The sequence below is a fragment of the Akebia trifoliata genome, chromosome 13 (assembly GCF_017979445.1).
Source record: "Akebia trifoliata isolate Shusen 1 chromosome 13, ASM1797944v1, whole genome shotgun sequence".
NCBI classification, from domain to species: Eukaryota; Viridiplantae; Streptophyta; class Magnoliopsida; order Ranunculales; family Lardizabalaceae; genus Akebia; species Akebia trifoliata.
In genome coordinates, this window is record NC_141387.1 from 1,218,685 (window position 1) to 1,239,323 (window position 20,639).

Consider the following 20,639-nt stretch of genomic DNA (forward strand, 5'->3'; position numbering starts at 1 on the left):
GATTTTTGATACTTAGGTTTATCAAGGAGTGGCCCACGTATTCATATGGTCCGCGGCACACCGTACCCCCCCCCCCCCCCCCCCACTCACTTGCTTATTTTATTACACATGACGTGAAGAAAATCCAGTCTAACCTTTTTCATCTTTGTTTTCTCATCTTAGTTTAACTTTGAAGGTGAATGGAAGCTACATATTGTAGTACATTTGGCCAGGTTAGAACGCGGGGCATGCGTGGTTCAATATTACTAGTCAAAGGTAACTTAACTAGGTTCACACTCATATATCACAAGTCATTTCAAAGATATGGTTTGTTTTAATTTTAAGGCGTTTTTTAAAATCTTGATCGAGACAACTCGGTCTCGTTCATGGATGAGACGAGACACTACAAAGAGTTTTAAAACCATGTTCACACCTCACCAGGCACTAGCGCTGTCGATGGGACAGTTGATTGGGTGGGTGAATTAGCATTTCGTGAGTCAAATTTGACAAAATTCCCATTCTGGCTGATTGTTCATTTTAATTTCCAAAACGTGAACGTGCGAAATTATTGCTATAATTCACGTTTTGGGATTTAAAATGACCAGTGAGCCGAAATCATAATTTCATCAAAAGTTAATCATGTTTCCTTCAATTTCTCTAATTCAGTTCCTATTACATTTAGAATTAGAACAATTAATTTTTTTTTTCAATTTTATTTATTTATTTTACTTTCAATTCTAAAATAAGTGTAATCACGAACCACCAAATAAATATGGGTACCGCTTAATTCTGGTTCTCAAGAATCGGATAATATAGAAGTTATAGAGTGATAGTAGAATCTTTTATTATTTAAATTTTAAAATGAAAATATGAGAAAATACATACCATTCAAGAATGAGTCGTGATTTTCTGACACCCCCCATCTAACATATGCCCCCTAATATGGCATGGGTTAGGATCATAGATATTTTCCCTCGGATACATAATTGTGCATCCCCATAAATATGTGCAGTTGTGTATCCTGAGAAAAAGAATTTATGACTAATACATGTCACGTCATGTGTCAAAGAGGGTGGGGGGGCATCAAAAAATCATTATTCATAATGAAATCTTAGGATAAATGACCCATTTTAAGCTCGAATATGTTTTAACTTTAAGAGTTCCGAAAGCCTACAACCATATATATATATATATATGGGTCCCGTTCGCCACCCTTAGTTTTACCACACACTTTAACAAACGCGTTTTGTCTTACATGGGTTAGAAGTTTCGGAATGAGCTGATTTTTGGTGAGGATGATCTCTATGGTGAGGAGATCATCCTCACCAAAAATCAGCTCATTCCAAAACTTCTAACCCCATCAAAATTGATTTACAAAAAATGGACGGTCCACGATTTTTCAACGTGTAAACATGGGGCTAAACATTTCGGAATGGGCTGATTTTTGGGGAGGATGATCTTCTAATCATAGAGATCATCCTCACCAAAAATCAGCATATTCCAAAACTTCTAACCCATGTAGGACAAAAAACGTTTGTTAAAGTGTGTGGTAAAACTTAGGGTGCTGAACATTTCCCTATATATATATATATATATATATATATATATATATATATATATATATATATATATATATATATATATTGCTTTGGTTGGCCGTACCACAACCTTGTATTGTAGTCTTGTCAGAGGGGGGGGGGGGGGGGGCATCAAAAAATCATTATTCATAATGAAATCTTAGGATAAATGAACATTTTAAGCTCGAATATATAGTAAATTTGTAAATCAAAGAACTTTATGCAATATCTCTTAACTTTAAGAGCTACGAAAGCTTACAACCATATATATATATATATATATATATATATATATATATATATATATATATATATATATATATATATATATTGGGGGGGGGGGGGGGGGGGCACATCAAAAAAGTCATTATTCATAATGAAATCTTAGGATAAATGACCTATTTTAAGCTCTAATATGTACTTTATTTGTAAACTTGAAGAACTTTATGCAATATCTCTTAACTTTAAGAGCTACGAAAGCCTACAACCCTATATATATATATATATATATATATATATATATATATATAGAACAGCGTTCCTAAGACTCATATTGGGACTCACATTGCGACACACCGTTTTGTCTTATATGGGCAAAAATATTTGGAATGGGCTGATTTTTTTGTGAGGATGATCTCTATGGTGAGGGGATCATCCTTGCCAAAAATCAGCTCATTATGAAACTTCTAGACCGTCTAATTTTTGTTGAAAAATTATAGACCGTCCAATTTTTGTAAATCAATTTTGATGGGGTTATAAGTTTTGGAATGGGATGATTTTTTGCCAGGATGATCCCCTCATCACAGAGATCATCCTCACAAAAAATCAGCTTATTCTAAACATTTTTTGCCATATAAGACAAAACGGTGTGTCGCAATGTGAGTCTCAATATGAGTCTTAGGAACGTGACCCATATATATATATATATATATGGGTGGGGTTCCTACGACCCCCATTACGATTCCCATCGCGACTCACGAAGACAGCCGTTCGATATTCGCAAGATGCACGGTCCAGATCAAATATGAAAATACAATCGTTTTAAACAAATAACTTCTCCGATTTTACAATTACCTCCCCGTAAAAAAAAAACCCAAATCTGAGTTCTTCTTCTTCCTTTGTTTTTCTGCGTTCGAAGTTCCTCCCCGTAAAAACAGACCTTCCTCTTCGTTTCTCTTCCTCTTCGACTCAAATCTTCCTCTTCCAGCCAAAAAACAGATCTGATCTGCGTCTTCTTCTTCGTTTCACTCTTCGATCTGCCATCGAAACGAACTCATCTCGTTTTGTCTCAAACAGATCTGAGTCATCGTCTTCTGCCCTCGAAGTTCCTCCCCGTAAAACAGATGGAAGGAAATCAAATCTGCGTCTTCCTCTTCGATTCACTCTTCCTCTTCTCCTCAAACCCTAACCATCTCCATCGTTTACTCTCCGTTCACTGACGACGACGCAGATCAGGCGAAGAAATCAAGTGATAAAAATCCAACTATATCCATCGTTTACTCTCAACATTAGGGTTTCTGTAAGTTCTTGTTTCTGAGTCAATATTCTTTGTCGGTGATGTTTATCTCTTATATGTTCTTTCGATGTTTGAAAATCGCAGAGAAAAGTCGCAATAGAAGACTCTCTATGACGACCAAAAGCTCCTTCAAGTTGGAACACCCCCTTTGGTTTGTTCTCTCTCTCATTTAGAGTTTTTTTTCCTGATTTTATTTATGGAATTGGGATCGTTCTTGAGGAACCCCCTTTAGTTCTGTATTTGAGAATTAAAAGGGTTATTTATAAATTGGTTTTACTTTAACTATAATTCAATTCTGCTAGATGGGCATGTATTTTGTGAAAAAATTTCCCTAAAATTATCAAAAGTTCATATTTTTTATTTGGGTATGTGTTGAAATTGTGTTCTTGGATCGAATTCACTCAATTCATGTCTCATTGTAGAGTTTAGTGGGGATTTTTGGGAGATTCGGATTTTATTTAGGGGAAAATGGTTTACTTGAAGCATCTGTTCCTAAACATGTGAAGAGGAAGTTTATTCCTTAAAAGATATGGAAATATGTTGTAGCTTGTAAGAGAAAAAGTGTGTGGATTTGAGGAGTTGGGTCTTTTGACCCGTAACAATATTATCACCACCACCAATAAGATTTACCAGGGAATTTAGTTAATTGAACATCATTATACGGTTATCATTTTCTTAAGTTTGCATGTATTGGTAAATTTGTATGTCCGTTACTAGAGAATCAGACAGGGTAATAAGGCCTCGATGTAGCCTAAAGTTTACTAAAGCCACTAATTTTTGTTCTTAAAGTATAACAGATTGTTATTGACAAAGAGAGGAGATTAGCTAGGAAAACTGTATTAGTGTGATCAATTGTTACCATAGTTGTGTTTTTTTTTAATATTAAGGCTTGACAAGTTTTTGTGTGACTGAATTTTGTATATTGTTACAAATCAAATACTAAAATAAAATAGTTCATGTTTTCCTCCCTCATTGGTTTGTTCATTAGTGATTATAAGAGAGAGTTTTGGGAAAGATGAAAGCTGTGCTTGTGGCTATTGACGATGCAATTGGTAATTTTTTGCAAGGATAGGATAATGCTGAATTACAAATAACATCTAAATTGTGTACCAATATCTTTATTTGGTGTTTTAGTATTGAAGTGTTGGATCTCTTGCAGTTGGACGGTACCATCATTGCTCCATCAAGCTTCAAAGCTTGGGGTTCAGGATTGTTTCAATGGCTTGAATTCACAAAGCTGAGAGGGATTACAATTCAAGGTGAAGGTATCATCGACGGCCGCGGCTCAAACTGGTGGAAGGATTCACCGTTGTACAAACATATTGTGAATCTTTGTAATAATTTGAAATAAAAATTAGATAAATTAGAAATTGAGGACTAGATAGACATTTGTAATTTGTATTTTCTGTATGGATCCATCTAAGGAATCTTGTAATATCACCAAAATTTTCAATAATTTTCTTATGAGATCCCAAATTATGGTTAAATGAATCACGTTCCTTCATTCCATTATATAATTGTGTGTTATGTAATTTATTTATCAAATTGTCGTTGGTTAAATGATATATTACCTCTTTAACTTGGATGATATTTTCTCTTGATCGTTGTACCATTTGAATTTATTTTGGGAAACTCCAACTACTGATGTAAAATTCCAATTTTGTGTGGAACGATGCATTGTTTATTATCTTCAGCTCTATTTTGAACAATATATGATAAGACTGATACACTTTAGAGTGGAACTTCACCACTTTTGCTAATGCATTCCACTTCTAAATAGTACAGTCGAGGATGATTTGTTACCATTATGACTTTTTAATAGCTTGGAGATGATTATCAATTTCCAATCTTCATGTATGACCACATTCATGGTCTAGGAACCTTAGTACCGCCAAAGCTTATTTCATTTTTACTCCCAAGTTTCATAATTTCTATTCATAAAGAGTTCAATACGCTCATCCTGTTTTTTATGAGTTGCACTTGTGGTGATGATATGAGTTGAACCAAATCCAATTAGAGATAAAAAAAAAATTATTGTTGTCTAGATGAAGATGGGGTGGCTATTGACCATCTCACTATTTCTTGGATCTCTGCATTCCAAGTGTGCTCTATTGTAAATCTGAGGAAAGTTGCATGTCCATACATCCACTTTTGTGATTCTCAAAAAAAAAAAAAAAAAAACTTCAACAACAACAAAGAATAGTGAATGATAAACCCCAAAATGAAACAACCCAATTTGGATACGATGGGTGATCAAAATACCCACTAACACCGCTAATTAGGTATGATACAATCATTCAATTGGGTTGGTTGGGATGGAAGATTAAAGAAGACCAATTGGTTAATGGAAAATACATTATGATGTCGCCCACATATGGATGAATTATAGTAATGTCCAGCAAAAGGCTTGGAATTGCTTCAAATACTCCCATATTGAGTTTGAGTGCTTGAATGGCTGCACTCATTCTCACCAAATACTCATACTTCTCCATGCCAAATTGCTGCTTCAAGTCCTGTAAATCTTTCCATGTCTGAATAAGAGATAAACTAAGAATTTTGCAATGTTTTCTCAATTGTGGAAGGCGAGGTAAGATGGTCCTACTTTTCGTGCCACCTCAGTACCCCACAACTTTCCTATAATTCCAAATACCCATTTTCTTCAAGCAAAATGTCAACAACAACAATACATCAGAGCCCAATTTCTGTACCATTTTTTTTATTACACAAGTCTTAGGAGAGTGCTTGAATTTGAAATTAAGTGAATAGTAATAGTGACTGAATTACAAAAAAATCACTTTTCCTTAGTATCCTAATTCCAAACTATAACAGAGAAGAGTAACCATCAACAACAATATAAGGGACTTCTTGAAGTATATCATACGCACAAAATGACACAGGATCTTTCTTCGTGAATGGTTGATACCACAGATTTACCACCACATGAGCACTAGTGCTAGTGTGTGGTTCGAATGGAGGACAAAATTTACAGTGAGATTGCAAGCTTGTTTAAAGAAAGTTAGATCAGTGAGGAAGCTGATTCATGGCTTTTATCTCTGCAACACAACTGAGTTCAGGCTGCAAGTATTTCTCATAACTAACTTTCAAAGGCCCAGTTTTGGCAGATTTCTGGAAGCTCAAGATCATATTTGCACACGCCCTGCATTTGAAACAACGATCAAATACATCTTAATGTAAACTAATTGCAATATCAACAACTATGGCTTCATTGTGGGGATTCACAATTGAAGAAGTTTAACAGGATTTAAGTGGCTGGACTGGAGGAGGCCATAGGTAAATTAGGGTGTGTTGAGGATCACAGGTTTGTCCTACTAGTAATCTAGTTGAAGTATGTTGACATATAAGGTATGATGATAAATCGAAAAACAATTAAGGAAAGGAAGTACATGCCTGAGTTGAGATTCTTCATAGCGTGTGTGTTTGCAAAGCAGTGGGGTCCAAGTTGGAGTCATTTTCAGGGTACCTCTCGCAACATAGATTGCCAATGCACATAGCAAGGACGGTTTGAACTTCAAAGCCTCATATTCAACCAAGCACAACTCGATGAGGTAGAAAGATAGATGTTCAAACTGGTAGAAAATCCCACAAAGAGAAGAAATATTAAGATTGTTAGTGATTGGAAATCTTATTCATTTTGAAAGCATTACGCATATATACCTTTGTGTCAGATTGAGCAGCCTTGAGAAACCTTAGCATGAACACATATGGGGTTGGTGAGTTCAATCGGAACATCAACTTCTTAAGAATTAGCTTCTCCTGAAAAGGGATGCCAGTTTATTTCATCATTAAGAAAAAAATAATGGTAATAAAACGGAAAATCAGAAGATGCAGACCATTGCAAGCATTTGATCTCTTGTATATGATGGGTTTGTGCTTGCATAAAACTTCGATGCAGAATTCATTTCTATCTATTTGGGTTACTTTTACTTGTATCTACAAATTATCAGTAATCTTGTAAGGAAACATTACAACAAACTCAAACCCATCTATTTGGCTGTCTAGACACTAGAGTTGCCTTTTATGTTCATATGCAATCAGAATAAAAGTAAGAGATTTCTTTCCTTCAAAAACTGAAAGATCAAAACCTCAGATCATCACTTGAGTCCCAATAACTTAAATTACGTGACGATTTTGGCTGGTCTGGATGAATTCAGCCTCAATTCACAATGTTTCTTCAAAGAAATAGGCCTAATAGGAACTAGAACATCAATCAAATACAGTTTTCATGACCAAATAAGATCAAACCAGAGAAGATGCCAACTAGCTTAGTTGGTAAAGTCTATGGGTCTAATTCCCACCATCATCGAGTTACTGATCTTATTTAAAAAAAAAAAACACGCTCACCAATCGAAAAAATGAAGATCAAACCAGTAAGAGTTACATCAGATTACATCAGGAAATCACATAGAAACAATTTCACAAGAAAAAACATCCCCAAATAAGACAAACCCATGTCACCAAACATCTAAAAACCAAAACCCAATGAGCCAATTAACACAGAATAACACAAACCAATAAATTAAGTTAAAAAAAAAATGAAAACAAGAAGAAATAAGAGAAACAGAGAAATGGGTAAGAACCATTACATGGAAGAAGATGGACCAAAGAGGGGATTCTCTTTGAGGGGCTGAAACGAAAGCCTGCGGAGGAACTTGGAAACACACTTGTCTTCATATCTATCTATGTTTTTGGGGCAGTTATCGATGTACATAGCCGTTACAAACACAGCCACGTTGGCCACCACAAACATGGGTATAAACCATGAAGTCCATCCTTTCTCCGAATTCTGCTCAAAATGAACATAAGATGGGTACTTTCCATTCCCTCTGTTCTTGGCTTCTCCTCCTCTATCTTCAAGAAACAATCAAAGATTGATAGATTTGGGATGATTTAGAGAAGAAGAGTTACTCGTAAGGTAATTGGTGAAGTCTTTAAGGAGATGAAGCTGAAATAATGATTGGATTTTTCTCGCCTGGCTTCGTCGCTTGATCTGCATCGTCGTTGAATGGAGATGTTAGGGTTTGAGTCGCAGAAGAGATGACGATGAGGTTAGAGAGAAGTTTGATTTGAAATTGCTTTTATTTATTTTGATTAGATGCGGGGAGGTGTTTCTAAATAATGTAAGATTTAAGTGGTTAAAACAGCACGTGCTGTTTTAAAACGAAGACGCGATCTAGACCGTGGATCTTGCAAATATCGAACGGCTGTCTTTGTGAGTCGCGATGGGGGTCGTAATGGGGGTCGTGGGAACCCCACCCTATATATATATATATATATATATATATATATATATATATATATATATATGGGTAGCGTTCAATGGCCAACAGTTTGGCAAACATTTTGGCAAACACATTTTTCAAAACATGGGTTAGAGGTCTTGGAATGGGCTGATTTTTGGTGAGGATGATCTCTATGGTGAGGAGATCATCATCACCAAAAATCAGCTCATTCCAAAACTTCTAACCCCAGTCTCGGTCACATGACGGTGTTTCCTTTCAACGCGACCGTTTTGGGCAGGAGTATATGGACAAGAAAGTTGATGATGAATGCCAGAGGCATGAAGATGGGTTTTAAAACAGTTGCTAGTAAATTCTGTACCACCATCACTTTGAAAAATTTTAATACAAGAAGAATGTTGATTTTCCACAAATTTTTGAAATTGAATAAAGGTAGCATAGAAATCAGATTTTAATTTCAATGGATAAAGCCAAGTGAAACGAGAATAATCATCAATGAATAAAACATAGTAGGCAAAACCTAAATTGGATTTTACGGGTGAAGGGCCCCAGATATCACAATGGATAAGATCTAACACATTAGACGACCTATGTTCATTACGTGAATAAGGTAGACGATGATTCTTTGCAAGTTGGCATGTATCACATAATTTAGGAGATGGCAATAAAGAGGTAAGATAAAGCTGTCCTTTTTATTTAAGAAAGAGATAACAGAATGATTTACATGTCCTAGGCGAGCATGCCATAAATCATAGGAGGCATGAAGAGATTTATTTTTAAGGACAGAAATAAAAGCGGAATTTCCGCGCTCTAGCACATATAAGCCTCCATCGCGTTTACCGGTTGCCACCACCCTTCCCGTTTGGCAATTCTGAATGATGAAAAATTTATTAGTAAATGTAACAGATAAAAAAAAATCATGAGTTAATTTACTAATGGACAAAAGATTTTTAGTGAGGTGAGGGACCACCAAAACATCCAATAAATGAAGATCTGGGGAAGGTGAAATTTTACCGGTGTGGGTAATAGGGAGGGATGCACCATTCCCTACAATTACACAATCCTTACCCGTGTAGTTTTTGGACTGATCCAAAGTGGAGTGGGCTGGAGTCATGTGGGCCGAAGCCCCATTGTCCAAGAACCAATCTGAGGCTTCATTTTCAGACAGGGAGCATGAAGCATTGAAGGCTTCTGCAAGTTGTGCAGATGGTTCATGTTGATGGCGATCATATCGTTGCCGGCACCAATCAGCATAGTGTCCTTCCAAGCGGCAAATCTGGCATCGTGGTGGACGGCGACCGTGAGTGGATTGGGTACGCCCTTGTTTGTGAGTGAAGATATCGCTGCGGGAGCCATTTGTGCGGCCACGACCATGGCGAGATAGGCCACCCCCACGATGGGAAGAGGTCCGGTTAGCAGTGAATGCTGCAGCTGATGGTGCTGGAGTTTCTAGAGAGTTTTGAAAGAGTTCAAAACTCTCAGCTTTGGATACCAGATCTGGGAAACAGGGGAGAGGCGTTTGTGCCATTTGGGCAGTAGAGAAACTGGAGAAATCAGGCCCTAGTCCACGAAGAAAACCAGTGAACTTTGTCGGTTCCATGAACGGGGCGACCAATGGCGTGAAGTTGATCACATAAGGCCTTGAAGGCACGAGCATAGGCAGTGACTGGGCGGGTGCCACGCTTCATTAACTGAAGGTCATCTTTGAGACGAATTTCACGGGCTTTAGAGCGGTGGCTGAAAGTGTTTTCCAGGGCAGTCCAGACCTCACGGGATGTGGAGAGGCCGACGGCTTCAGCCATGGCTTCTTCTGTGAGAGAGGAGAGGAGAAGATTGAGAAGGCGCTGATCGGTTGCTTTCCATTCCAGGTGTTGGGGATTTGGTGTCTGAGAGGTGGGAGGATGAAATGGAGGTGGAGGCAGAAGGGTACCGTCCACATGACCCAGCAGATGTTGGCTCTCAAGAAGTGGAAGAAGTTGACTCTTCCATAAGAGATAGTTGGAGGATGAAAGTTTGATTGTAACCATGTGAATCATGGTGTTGAAGGGAAGGAGGGTGGGAAAAGAATTAGAGGCCATTGAGGATCAATGCTCTGATACCATAAGAGTGTTTGAAAAACCACCACACTTGGAGTGGTGAAAGCTTCTCATATTTATTCTGTTACAGACTGTATATATAAATGGACATTACAAAATAAATAGAAAGAAGCAGCAGAAAATCAGCTCCTAAGATTAGGGGTCAATGAATGCACATATGGAAGGCCTTTGATTTGCCTTTGATTAAGGCAGAGAATCCTCAATAGTAATTAATGCTCCTTTGCTTCTTTTTTTTTTTTTTTTTAATATTGTACCAAAATACATAATCTCATTGTCAATTGTTCTTATTGTATGTTCAAGGAGAAATTTTAGGATTTTGCCTACAACTCTACAAATATGGGATTTTGCTTGTTGTTTTACCATCCCTGTTGAAGAAGAATTGTTCTTCTTTCTTTTGTGTCTACATGGAGTTCAGCATAATTAATATCCTTTTTGTGGTTTGATGCTCCAAATCAATTACAATCTATTACTAGTTCTTTTAGTGGTTTATAAAAAATGATAGATCATGATAGAAAGATGGAGATTTGTGTTTTAAAAGTTTTGGAAATTAACACTTTGAGGAAACCTTCAACGTGGTTTGACTTCGTTGTTTTTTTTTAAAACTTTAATGTGTAAGGAGTTTCAATGTGTATGGGGCATAAGGATTAAATTTTTTGTGTTAATAATGTATAAATTTATCCAATAGAAATTTTTCGGTTGGTAGTGATATTTAAAAGACTACATGTGGTTACTCTTTTGTCATCCTTAATACAAATTGGACTTTGGTTGAATGGATGATCTCCTCGTGCTCAATGGAAATATTCAGTTTTGTTATTTTTGTACCTATTTCAAGTGATATTTTGAAGATTGAAGAGCGTGTAATCTATGTTTTTGATTGCAGTATGAAGGCCATTAAGAGACGATCCTAATGTTCATGGTGTCACTCGGCCCAAAAAAGTATGCTACAAGGCATTTGAAGTGTTGTGGCACAAAGCTTTTCATATCATGGTGAGTCATCAAATTCGCCTTTTTCTAGGTGAGCAGCTGCTAAGGTTTTACCTTGTTTTTGCCTAGAAGCTAAGCCCGGAATGAGGGTGGTTTCTTCATGTTTCCCTGATTCATTTTTATTTTGTGCCTAGTTGAGTTTATATTTATGAAATATAATTTATCTCAATTGTTGGAAACAACATTGGCAATGCTAATCAAAACTCGTTCAACAAGCAATGTAATATATTGACAAGACACCTGATATTGAAACTCATGTAGAACTAATCAAAACACTAAACAGTGTGTCTGCTGGAAAGGTGAGAGATATTGATGGGTCCAACGGTGTCCTATTAGCTTATCCTTTTATAGAACTTGTTGGTATTGAATTATCTGTCACTTTTAGATATATGTTGAAATAGAGAGGGCACGGCTAATCAAGAAACTTATAAAGATTAAGGAAGAATAGGTCATGTTGCTAAAGCTACTGATTTGATGCAAGAAATTGCTGTAAGTATCGCCAGAAACTACAAAGCATTATAAGACTTCTTTTTGATAGGAGCTTTATTTAGTGACCTATGCTGGTTTGGTTATTTTCTTTTTGATATAGACAAAAAATTCATGCACCCCCTATAGTAATGCCTTCTATTGACTATACTATGTTACAGGTGGAAACATTGGAGCAATGGCGAAGACTGAAAAGATAGTATTCATCCTTGACCAAGTATTGGCTTCATTTTCTCTGTTATTAGATTATCATGGAAGGACTCAATTAATAAACGAATATTTTCTTTATTTGTATAAGGAGGGGGGGTTTCAATAAAGGGATATTTTCTTTGAAGATAAGTGCTGATGATAATTTATATGCCTACTGACTTGTTGAAATTCAAAAAATTCCAGGTTCGTTTGTGTTTAGACTGTCAAGATTATGTGCGCACAGATCCTCTCAAGGAACATTTCAAATCCTATGAAAACCAAAGAGCAGTGGATCTCTTTTTACTAATAAAAATCTTTTAAGACATTATCAAGTCTTGAGTGACAACCTAGACTACCTTGAAAATTAAAATGTTCAGCATTGATCCAGATCCAATCCAACAAGATATCAGATTGAAACCTTATCAGACTCCAAAACATCGAAGTACCTGAATCAGAACGGATCAGATTTCAGGCCTGATCCCACCCATTGACAGGATCCACACTTTTTTGGAAAAACATACTCGGATGTTTTGAAGTTTCTTTTGTGTTTTTCATGTATGCAATATGCCAAATATACCATATTTGATTGGGTTACTCTTGAAAGTTTTCAAACAACTTTCTTCAAAGATAAATCCTACATTTCCTCACTTCGCTTATCCCAGCCAATTTGAGACATTAACACTTTGACAAACTCCACTTTAAAGTGCATGATTTAGTTGTCACATATACTCTTGCCAACAAAAACAAATTTCTCATTGATTTTTCCTAAGAAAATATTTTCTAAACAAATACAACCTATTTGATTATGAGAATTTCTTGGTGGGATCCTCATGAATAGCCACCTTCATTCCCAAATGCCATTACATATAGTATTGTGGACAGCACTAGTTAAAATAAAATTAAAAAATTAAAGACAAGAAACATTACTAATCTCATAACTAAGAATCATAACACCTAAATATATTTAAAGTTTAAACTCTTAACCGCTAAAGATAGATATGCCCAACTCAAACTCTGGTTGTTCCTGGTATAAATGATCTTTGCCCAACAAATACAGCATTGGCTCAAGATTACATGTAGGGTCTCTACTTTCTTTGCACTAAGAAACACCGACCAAACAGAACACACTGGAATAGAAAATGGATGAACCAAGTATCATTTCACAAAGGGAAATTAAAAATTCCAATAAGGAACTTAACCAAAATTGTGTTTATTTTTGTCCCATATCCTTGGATTAGCTTTTCTTTTTCATGTTTTTGGAAGCTCTAACAGCCCTTCAATGGCACTAAAAGATCTAAAAACTAAAACATAAAAGCATCTCCCATACTACAAAAGCCAAACAAACCCTTTCTGATCTACTGCTACCTCAACTTTGGGGCTCTTATAAAAGAGCCAAATGCCTATAACGTGACTTACATGAGATCACACTCAATCCCTCTTAACAATTTAAAAGCATATAAATAACAAATAAAAAAACTACTTCTTCTTCGACTTGTTGGACAACGATTGAGCATATGCAGTTCCCTGATCAAGTACAAAAAAAATAATAATAATAAATAAATAGATAGTATTAGAGATGACTTGATTTCCTTTACTGCATCCAAGATGAGATTCTAACTGAACCCAGTGGGATCTTGGGGATGTCAAGAAATGCCCACCAAAGACATTAATGAAGTTGTGCCCAATATGATGCATAACTACTTACTTGCAACCATTCATCCATTGAGGCATCTGTAGTGATGGGAGGAGAGAGAGAGAGAGAGAGTACCTGTCTTCGTCAAGAGGGAGTTGCAGCGAGAGATGGAGAAGCTTTTGTGGCTGTAACGAGGTCGAGATGGAGGTTGTTTCAGCGAGGTCGTTGCAAAGACGTTCGAGAAGGGTGGTCAGCGAGAACGAGAGAGAATGAAAGAGTGAGAGAGAGGGTCTGTTCAGCGAGATTTTCTCTTGAGTCGAAGAGAACGTCTGTTCTCTGTTGCTCTTGGGTTTAAAGAGAAGAAGGAGGTTACATTAAATATTGATAAATTGAGGGATGGCGCTTCAATAAATCTATAAGTGAAATCACTGCGAGATTTAATCTCGTCTGTCGGATCGCGTTATATCAAACGATCTGAAACTGTTTGCCAATCCGTTTGCCAAACGGTTAGCCAGCGAACGGGAACCATATATATATATATATATATATATATATATAGGGTCCCGTTCGGCACCCTAAGTTTTACCACACACTTTAACAAACGCGTTTTGTCTTACACCATAGAGATCATCCTCACCAAAAATCAGCCCATTCCGAAACTTCTAACCCCATCAAAAATGATTTACAAAAAATGGACAGTCCACGATTTTTCAACTTGTAAACATGGGGTTAAACATTTCGGAATGGGCTGATTTTTGGGGAGGATGATCTTCTAATCATAGAGATCATCCTCACCAAAAATCAGCCCATTCCAAAACTTCTAACCCATGTAGGACAAAAAACGTTTGTTAAAGTGTAGGGTAAAACTTAGGGTGCTGAACATTTCCCATATATATATTGTAAATCATTTTTTATGGGGTTAGAAGTTTTGGAATAGACTGATTTTTTGTGAGGATGATCTCTACGGTGAAGAGATCATGTTCACCAAAAATCAGCTCATTTTGAAACTTCTAACCCTAGTTTACAAGTTGAAGAATCATGGACCATCTTATTTTTATAAATCACATTTGATGGGGTTAGAAGTTTTGGAATATGCTGATATTTGGTGAGGATGATCTCCTCATCATAGAGATCATCCTCACAAAAAATCAGTTCATTCCAAAGCTTCTAACCCATATTTTGACAAATGTTTGACACCAAACTTGACAAACTTTAGGCCTGCTGAACCGCCCCAATATATATACATATTCTTTTGGGAATTTGGTATTTCTAGATCAAGGAGTCATTCACACTTGATGGAAACTTTGCCTCTTTTAGGACCAATTAATGTGGAACCCTTTTGTTCGATAACTAATGAGACAATAAACAAAAATAAATTCAGGGAAATATAGTGTACTCACATATCAATCAGTTGGAAGATTTCCCTGATTCTAGTCTTTTCGATAGAAGAAAGAGGCCATATTAACACTAATTTGAACAATACAAACCTTTAATATGGGATGCAAAATAATTAAAGACAAGCGAACAAGAAAGAAAATAACAAGAAAAATCAACCACAACACAAGATTTATGTATAGAGTAGAATGAAAGTTGGAGAAGCCAAATGCAGATAGAGAACAACGTCATGTGGCCGCCTTTCCATCAACTTCTTCTCCATCTCTTTTAACTCTGTAGAAATAATTAGCCGCTTTTTCGGAGAAATAGCTGCCAATGTGCAAGCAAAAGAAGGCACATAAAACTAAAAAATGGATCAACCAATCGTTCCTCACTTGGGCCAATGAATAAGAAAGCACAACAATGTACATAAGAGTCATAAGAACCACTGCATCTCTCATGGGTTCTATTAATGTAGATTGCACCAAATGCTTCAACATTTCCAACATCTTCAATGACAACTTCAAACCCTCGAATTCCTCAATTTCACTGTTATACCAAACTCCCCCATCTATTTCCTGAAAGAAATTCTCTTGAAGCTTCTGCAATTGCTGCTCACTCTGCTGCAATTCCTCCCATGCCTTATGGTCACCCTTGCTGGTAATCTATATATGTTAAATCCACATTATTTTAGTGCCAAAATAATTTAGTTTCTGTATCTATTTGACATTTAACAGATATATATATATATATATATATATATATATATATATATATATATATATATATATATATATATATATGGTCCCGTTCAGCAACAAACATTTTGGCAAACATTTTTCAAAACATGGGTTAGAGGTTTTGGAATGGGCTGATTTTTGTGAGGATGATCTTTACGGTGAGGAGATCATCCTCACCAAAAATCAGCCCATTCCAAAACTTCTAGCCTCAGTTTACAAGTGGAAAAATCGTGGACCATCCAATTTTTATAAATCATTTTGATGTGGTTAGAAGTTTTGGAATGAGCTGATGTTTGGTGAGGATGATCTCCTCGGTGAAGAGATCATCCTCACCAAAAATCAGCTCATTTCAAAATTTCTAACCCCATCAAAAGTAATTTACAAAAAATGTTTGGCACCATATTTGGCAAACTTTAGGGCTGCCGAACCGCTCCCATATATATATATGTATATAACCAAGACAATTGGAATTGAGAGAATTATGTCCCTATTGTTAGAAGCATAGGATTCATAAGGAGATAAAGAAAAAGATCAAATAAATCATACATTTTTTATTTTCAAGGTTGCTTAATTTCTGAACATTATTATTCAAATTATGTTTGAAATGGGCAAAAACACGAAATTCATGACAATATCTTCTCCTATCAACGTCAAACGATTGTTTGAGAAGATGAGGTTACTTTGTTACCATCCCCCCTGTGGAGTTGCACAATCCAATTTCATTAATTTAAAAACTTGCTTGAAGACAACTATTAATATCAATTATACTGACCGATTTGGATTGATCAAGAACTATGAGATGCGTGTTGCCAGGACGTGAAAGCAGATCAAGAAGAAAACAAGTTAAACTGCTTTTCTTGTCCGTTGGTTTGTACTTTTTTTCATACCACTTCAAATCTGAAAACAAACCATGGAGAGGGGAAGTTACATTTTTTTTACGTAAACGGAGTAGATCTTTTCTCATCTTCGACTTATAATAGGCATGGGATTTGCACACTCATGAAAATTTATTTTATTTTATTTTTTGCTTTGATGGGATGCGCATACCATCCCACCTGGTATGTGTACAGCAATTAAACAACCACTTTTTTGATGGAGGAACGAATAGAGATTCGAAGTCATGACTTGAGGAGCATACCAGGTCAGTCTTGCCATATCAGCTAAGAAACATGAAATACAGGCTAGTATCGTTCGAGGCTAAAAAAACATCTATTTTGAAAAGGACTTTTTCAACCTCAAAACACGTTTGATGCTCAGCATGGAAGCTGAGATGGATGAAAGTATATAGATTTTCTATGCATGCAGTTTTATCTTTTGTACCTTCGAAAAATACGTTATCTAACAGAATGAACGCGGGCTTCATCTCCTTCCAAGAAATATCGGGCCCTTTGGAATCATTAAGGTTTTCGCTCCAATTGGGATCAAACATTATTTCTATCTCCCTTAGTAATAAAAGATAATAATCACTCTGACATGAGTGGAGAGGCCTAGTTTGCGATAAAAACCTCTTCAGGATGTGTTATATAGAGTGTGTGTGTGTGTAAGAGAGAGAGAGAGGGGGCATAGGTGTCTTCCATGATAGAGGCCTGAAGTTCCAAAGAAGCTGCACCCAATTGATGAATTGTGGGAGGGGGGGCGCATAGTTACTTCCATGATAGAGATCTGAAGGTCCAAGGAAGCTTCGCCCCAAAGGGGGATTTTTAATTTTCACTGTAGACATTTAAAGCTTTTTGGCACCCTCTCCAACTCCGTCCATTTTTTTTATGAGTAGTGCTGGGGTGACACAAAGGTGATAAAAATGATATGGTTTCGCACACATTACCGTAGATTCTTTTCCTCGAGATACGAGTCAGAAACGTCTACAGTTATATGTGCGCCCCCACATCATTTTTATCACCTTTGTGTCTCTGTTTGTGTCCTTCCAACATTTTCTTTTTTTTTTTTTTTCTTTTTTCGGCCCCATCCATTCTTCCCCCACATCATTTTTATCACCTTTGTGTCTCCGTTTGTGTCCTTCCAACATTTTCTTTTTTTTTTTTTCTTTTTTCCGCCCAATCCATTCTTCAGTCCTCGCCAACCATCATTTGATTAAAAAAAAAGTAAATTACACTTTGACCTTCTATGGTTTGGCATAATTTCATGTTGACCCATAATATTTTGATAATTGCAATAATCTCCCTGTGTTAAAATTTAGATGTTATTTTACTATTTTATCCTGTCACACACACACACACATATATATATATATATATATATGTGGGACGGTTCAACAGTCCTAAAGTTTGCCAAGTTTGGTGCCAAACATTTTTCAAAATATAGGTTAGAAGCTTTGGAATTAGCTGATTTTATGTGAGGATGATCTCTATGATGAGGAGATCATCCTCACTAAAAATCAGCCTATTCCAAAACTTCTAACCCCATCAAAAGTGATTTATAAAAATTGGACGGTCCACGATTCTTCAACTTGTAAATTAGGGTTAGAAGTTTCAAAATGAACTGATTTTTTGTGAGGATGATCTCTTCATTGTAGAGATCATCCTCACAAAAAATCAGCCTATTCCAAAACTTCTAACCCCATCAAAAGTGATTTACAAATAATGTTTGGCACCAAACTTGGCAAACTTTAGGACTGTCGAACCGGTCCCATATATATATATATATATATGGGGATGGTTCAGCAGTCATAAAGTTTGCCAAGTTTGATGCCAAACATTTTTCAAAATATGGGTTAGAAGCTTTGGAATGAGCTGATTTTTTGTGAGGATGATCTCTATGATGAGGAGATTATCCTCACCAAAAATCAGCATATTCCAAAACTTTTAACCCTATCAAAAGTGATTTACAAAAATTGGACGGTCCACGATTCTTCAACTATTAAACTAGGGTTAGAAGTTTTGGAATGGGCTGATTTTTGGTAAGGATGATCTCCTCGCCGTAGAGATCATCCTCACTAAAAATCAGCCCATTCCAAAACCTCTAACCCATGTTTTGAAAAATGTTTTGCCAAAATGTTTCTCAAAATGTTTGTTGCTGAACGGGACCCTATATATATAGGATCAAGATCCGTGTACACATATATCTACTCATATATCTACAACGTGCTTTGTCCTATGTGGGTTAAAAGTTTCGGATTGAACTTATTTTTGGTGAGGATTATCTCTATGATGAGGAGATCATCTTCACCCAAAATCAGCTCAATCTGAAACTTTTAACCTTATCAAAAGTGATTTACAAAAAATGAACGATCCACAATTCTTCAATTCATAAATATAAGGTTAGAAATTTTAGAATTAATTGATTTTTTTGTGAAGATGATCTCCTCATCATAGAGACCATCCTAACCAAAAATTAGCTCAATCCGAAACTTTTAACCCACATAGGATAAAACACGTTGTAGATATATGAGTAGATTTATGAGTACACGAATCTTGACCTATATATATATATAGGGTTAGGTTCAAGGGCCATATGAGAAAACATATGAGAAAACTTTCGACGGTAAATAAAATTTTAAAATATGGGTTAGAAATTTTGGATTGAGCTGATTTTTTGTGAGGATGATCTCTATGATGGAAAGATCATCCAAAAAAAAAAAATTCAGCCCAATCTGAAACTTCTAACCCCATTAAAAGTGATTTAGAATGTGGACCGTCGATTTTTTACCAATTTTTATCACAAATTTGTAAATCACTTTTGATGGATTTAGAAGTTTCTGATTGAGCTGATTTTTTGTAAGGATGATCTTCTCATCATAGTGACCATCCTTGCAAAAAATCAGCTCAATCCAAAATCTCTAACCCTTACTTTGAAAAACGAAAGTTTTCTCATATGTTTTCTCATATGACCCTTGAACCTGACCCATATATATATATATTTCATTTTTATTTTAAAATTATAAAAATGCATATAGACGCATTCATAAGTAAACACATTTTTTAAAAGGAAATATTTCGTGTATAAAAAATAATAATATTTTAAAAAAGATAAATTGGTTTTTATAAAAGGTACTGAAAATCATTTTTTTAACTATTTGACGACGCCAAGTAAACGAAGGGGGTAAGTGACCCGTTAGATAACTATAACAGAGGTAAGTGTAATTGTCAAAATGTTTAAGAGTTGAAAGATTTTTGCCGAATCTTAGAGGGTGAAAGCGTAATTCACCCAAAAAAATTAATAAAATAAAGAGATTAGTATTTAGTAAGGGAGGACACAATCACGCCATGGGTATTAAAATAAGTAATTGAGTGGTTGTGGAGTAGAGATCCAGTACGGTGTGTCATACCCAACAAAGTCAGCTGGCACTCTATTGTATGCAATGTTGGCTTTTTTGAGACCCACGAACTGTATGGAAATGTGGGAATGACCCACATATCCATACAATTTACTTTTGTTGGGTACGGCACACCGTACTTAATCCCTACTCCCCAAACTAGTCGCTTATTTTAAAACACATAAGGTGAAGAAAATCCAGCCTAAACTTTTTCATCGTTGTTTGCTCATCTAAGAAGGTGAATAGAAGCTACATATTGTATACATTTTGTCAGGCTAGAACGCAGGGAATGCAAGGTTCAATATTACTAGTCAAAGGTAACTTAACTAGGTTCACATTATAGTTGACAAGTGTGTTCAGAGATATGATTTGTTCTAATTTTAAGGTATTTTTTAAAATCTCGTCCGAGACGATTTGATCTCGTTTATGAATGAGATGAGATGCCAAAACGAGTTTTAAAATCATATTCACATCTCACTAGGCACTAGCGTTATCAAAGGCCTTTGACAATTCACCCACCCAATTAACCTTCACTTG

General features: G+C 36.0%; 2 protein-coding genes and 3 long non-coding RNA genes across 6 annotated transcripts; 2 read left to right on the plus strand and 3 right to left on the minus strand.

Annotated features, from left to right (window-relative positions):
• Positions 1–2,640: 2,640 nt before the first annotated feature.
• LOC147387151 (uncharacterized) lies at positions 2,641–4,446 on the plus strand. Its single transcript, XR_015171366.1, has 3 exons — positions 2,641–3,075; positions 3,157–3,223; positions 4,232–4,446. It is a non-coding gene; the product is annotated as an uncharacterized LOC147387151 (long non-coding RNA).
• A 1,190-nt stretch (positions 4,447–5,636) lies between these two features.
• LOC147387152 (putative cyclin-B3-1) lies at positions 5,637–8,161 on the minus strand. Of its 2 annotated transcripts, none has more exons than XM_086421165.1 (4): positions 6,924–7,528; positions 6,748–6,846; positions 6,481–6,659; positions 5,637–6,229 (listed from the first exon to the last, which is right to left on the minus strand). In XM_086421165.1, the coding sequence occupies exons 1-4, from the start codon at positions 6,990–6,992 to the stop codon at positions 6,094–6,096; spliced, it is 483 nt and encodes a 160-aa protein (XP_086277291.1). In that variant the 5' UTR covers positions 6,993–7,528; the 3' UTR covers positions 5,637–6,093. The 2 variants fall into 2 exon arrangements, with proteins under 2 accessions (XP_086277291.1, XP_086277292.1); XM_086421166.1 differs by lacking the exon at positions 6,924–7,528 and adding an exon at positions 7,677–8,161 and having other exon boundaries at positions 5,643–6,229.
• A 2,524-nt stretch (positions 8,162–10,685) lies between these two features.
• Positions 10,686–13,091, plus strand: LOC147387153 (uncharacterized). Its single transcript, XR_015171087.1, has 3 exons — positions 10,686–11,709; positions 11,796–11,899; positions 12,058–13,091. It is a non-coding gene; the product is annotated as an uncharacterized LOC147387153 (long non-coding RNA).
• Positions 13,092–13,218: 127 nt separating this feature from the next.
• Positions 13,219–13,823, minus strand: LOC147387154 (uncharacterized). Its single transcript, XR_015171088.1, has 2 exons — positions 13,791–13,823; positions 13,219–13,609 (listed from the first exon to the last, which is right to left on the minus strand). It is a non-coding gene; the product is annotated as an uncharacterized LOC147387154 (long non-coding RNA).
• Positions 13,824–15,054: 1,231 nt separating this feature from the next.
• Positions 15,055–17,309, minus strand: LOC147387155 (uncharacterized). Its single transcript, XM_086421245.1, has 3 exons — positions 17,153–17,309; positions 16,605–16,729; positions 15,055–15,757 (listed from the first exon to the last, which is right to left on the minus strand). The coding sequence occupies exons 1-3, from the start codon at positions 17,259–17,261 to the stop codon at positions 15,341–15,343; spliced, it is 651 nt and encodes a 216-aa protein (XP_086277371.1). The 5' UTR covers positions 17,262–17,309; the 3' UTR covers positions 15,055–15,340.
• Between the last annotated feature and the right edge of the window lie 3,330 nt (positions 17,310–20,639).

What these genes read in the sequence shown, in the direction of transcription:
- LOC147387152 (XM_086421165.1), bottom strand. Translation starts at nt 6,992, where the DNA reads ATGAATTCTGCATCGAAGTTTTATGCAAGCACAAACCCATCATATACA. An exon ending in GAGATCAAATGCTTGCAATG is followed by an intron (nt 6,847 to 6,923) that starts GTCTGCATCTTC and finishes ATCCCTTTTCAG; the next exon opens with GAGAAGCTAATTCTTAAGAA. An exon ending in TATGAAGAATCTCAACTCAG is followed by an intron (nt 6,230 to 6,480) that starts GCATGTACTTCC and finishes TTTCAAATGCAG; the next exon opens with GGCGTGTGCAAATATGATCT.
- LOC147387155 (XM_086421245.1), bottom strand. Translation starts at nt 17,261, where the DNA reads ATGTTTGATCCCAATTGGAGCGAAAACCTTAATGATTCCAAAGGGCCC. An exon ending in AGATAACGTATTTTTCGAAG is followed by an intron (nt 16,730 to 17,152) that starts GTACAAAAGATA and finishes GTTTGTTTTCAG; the next exon opens with ATTTGAAGTGGTATGAAAAA. An exon ending in TTCTTGATCAATCCAAATCG is followed by an intron (nt 15,758 to 16,604) that starts GTCAGTATAATT and finishes TAACATATATAG; the next exon opens with ATTACCAGCAAGGGTGACCA.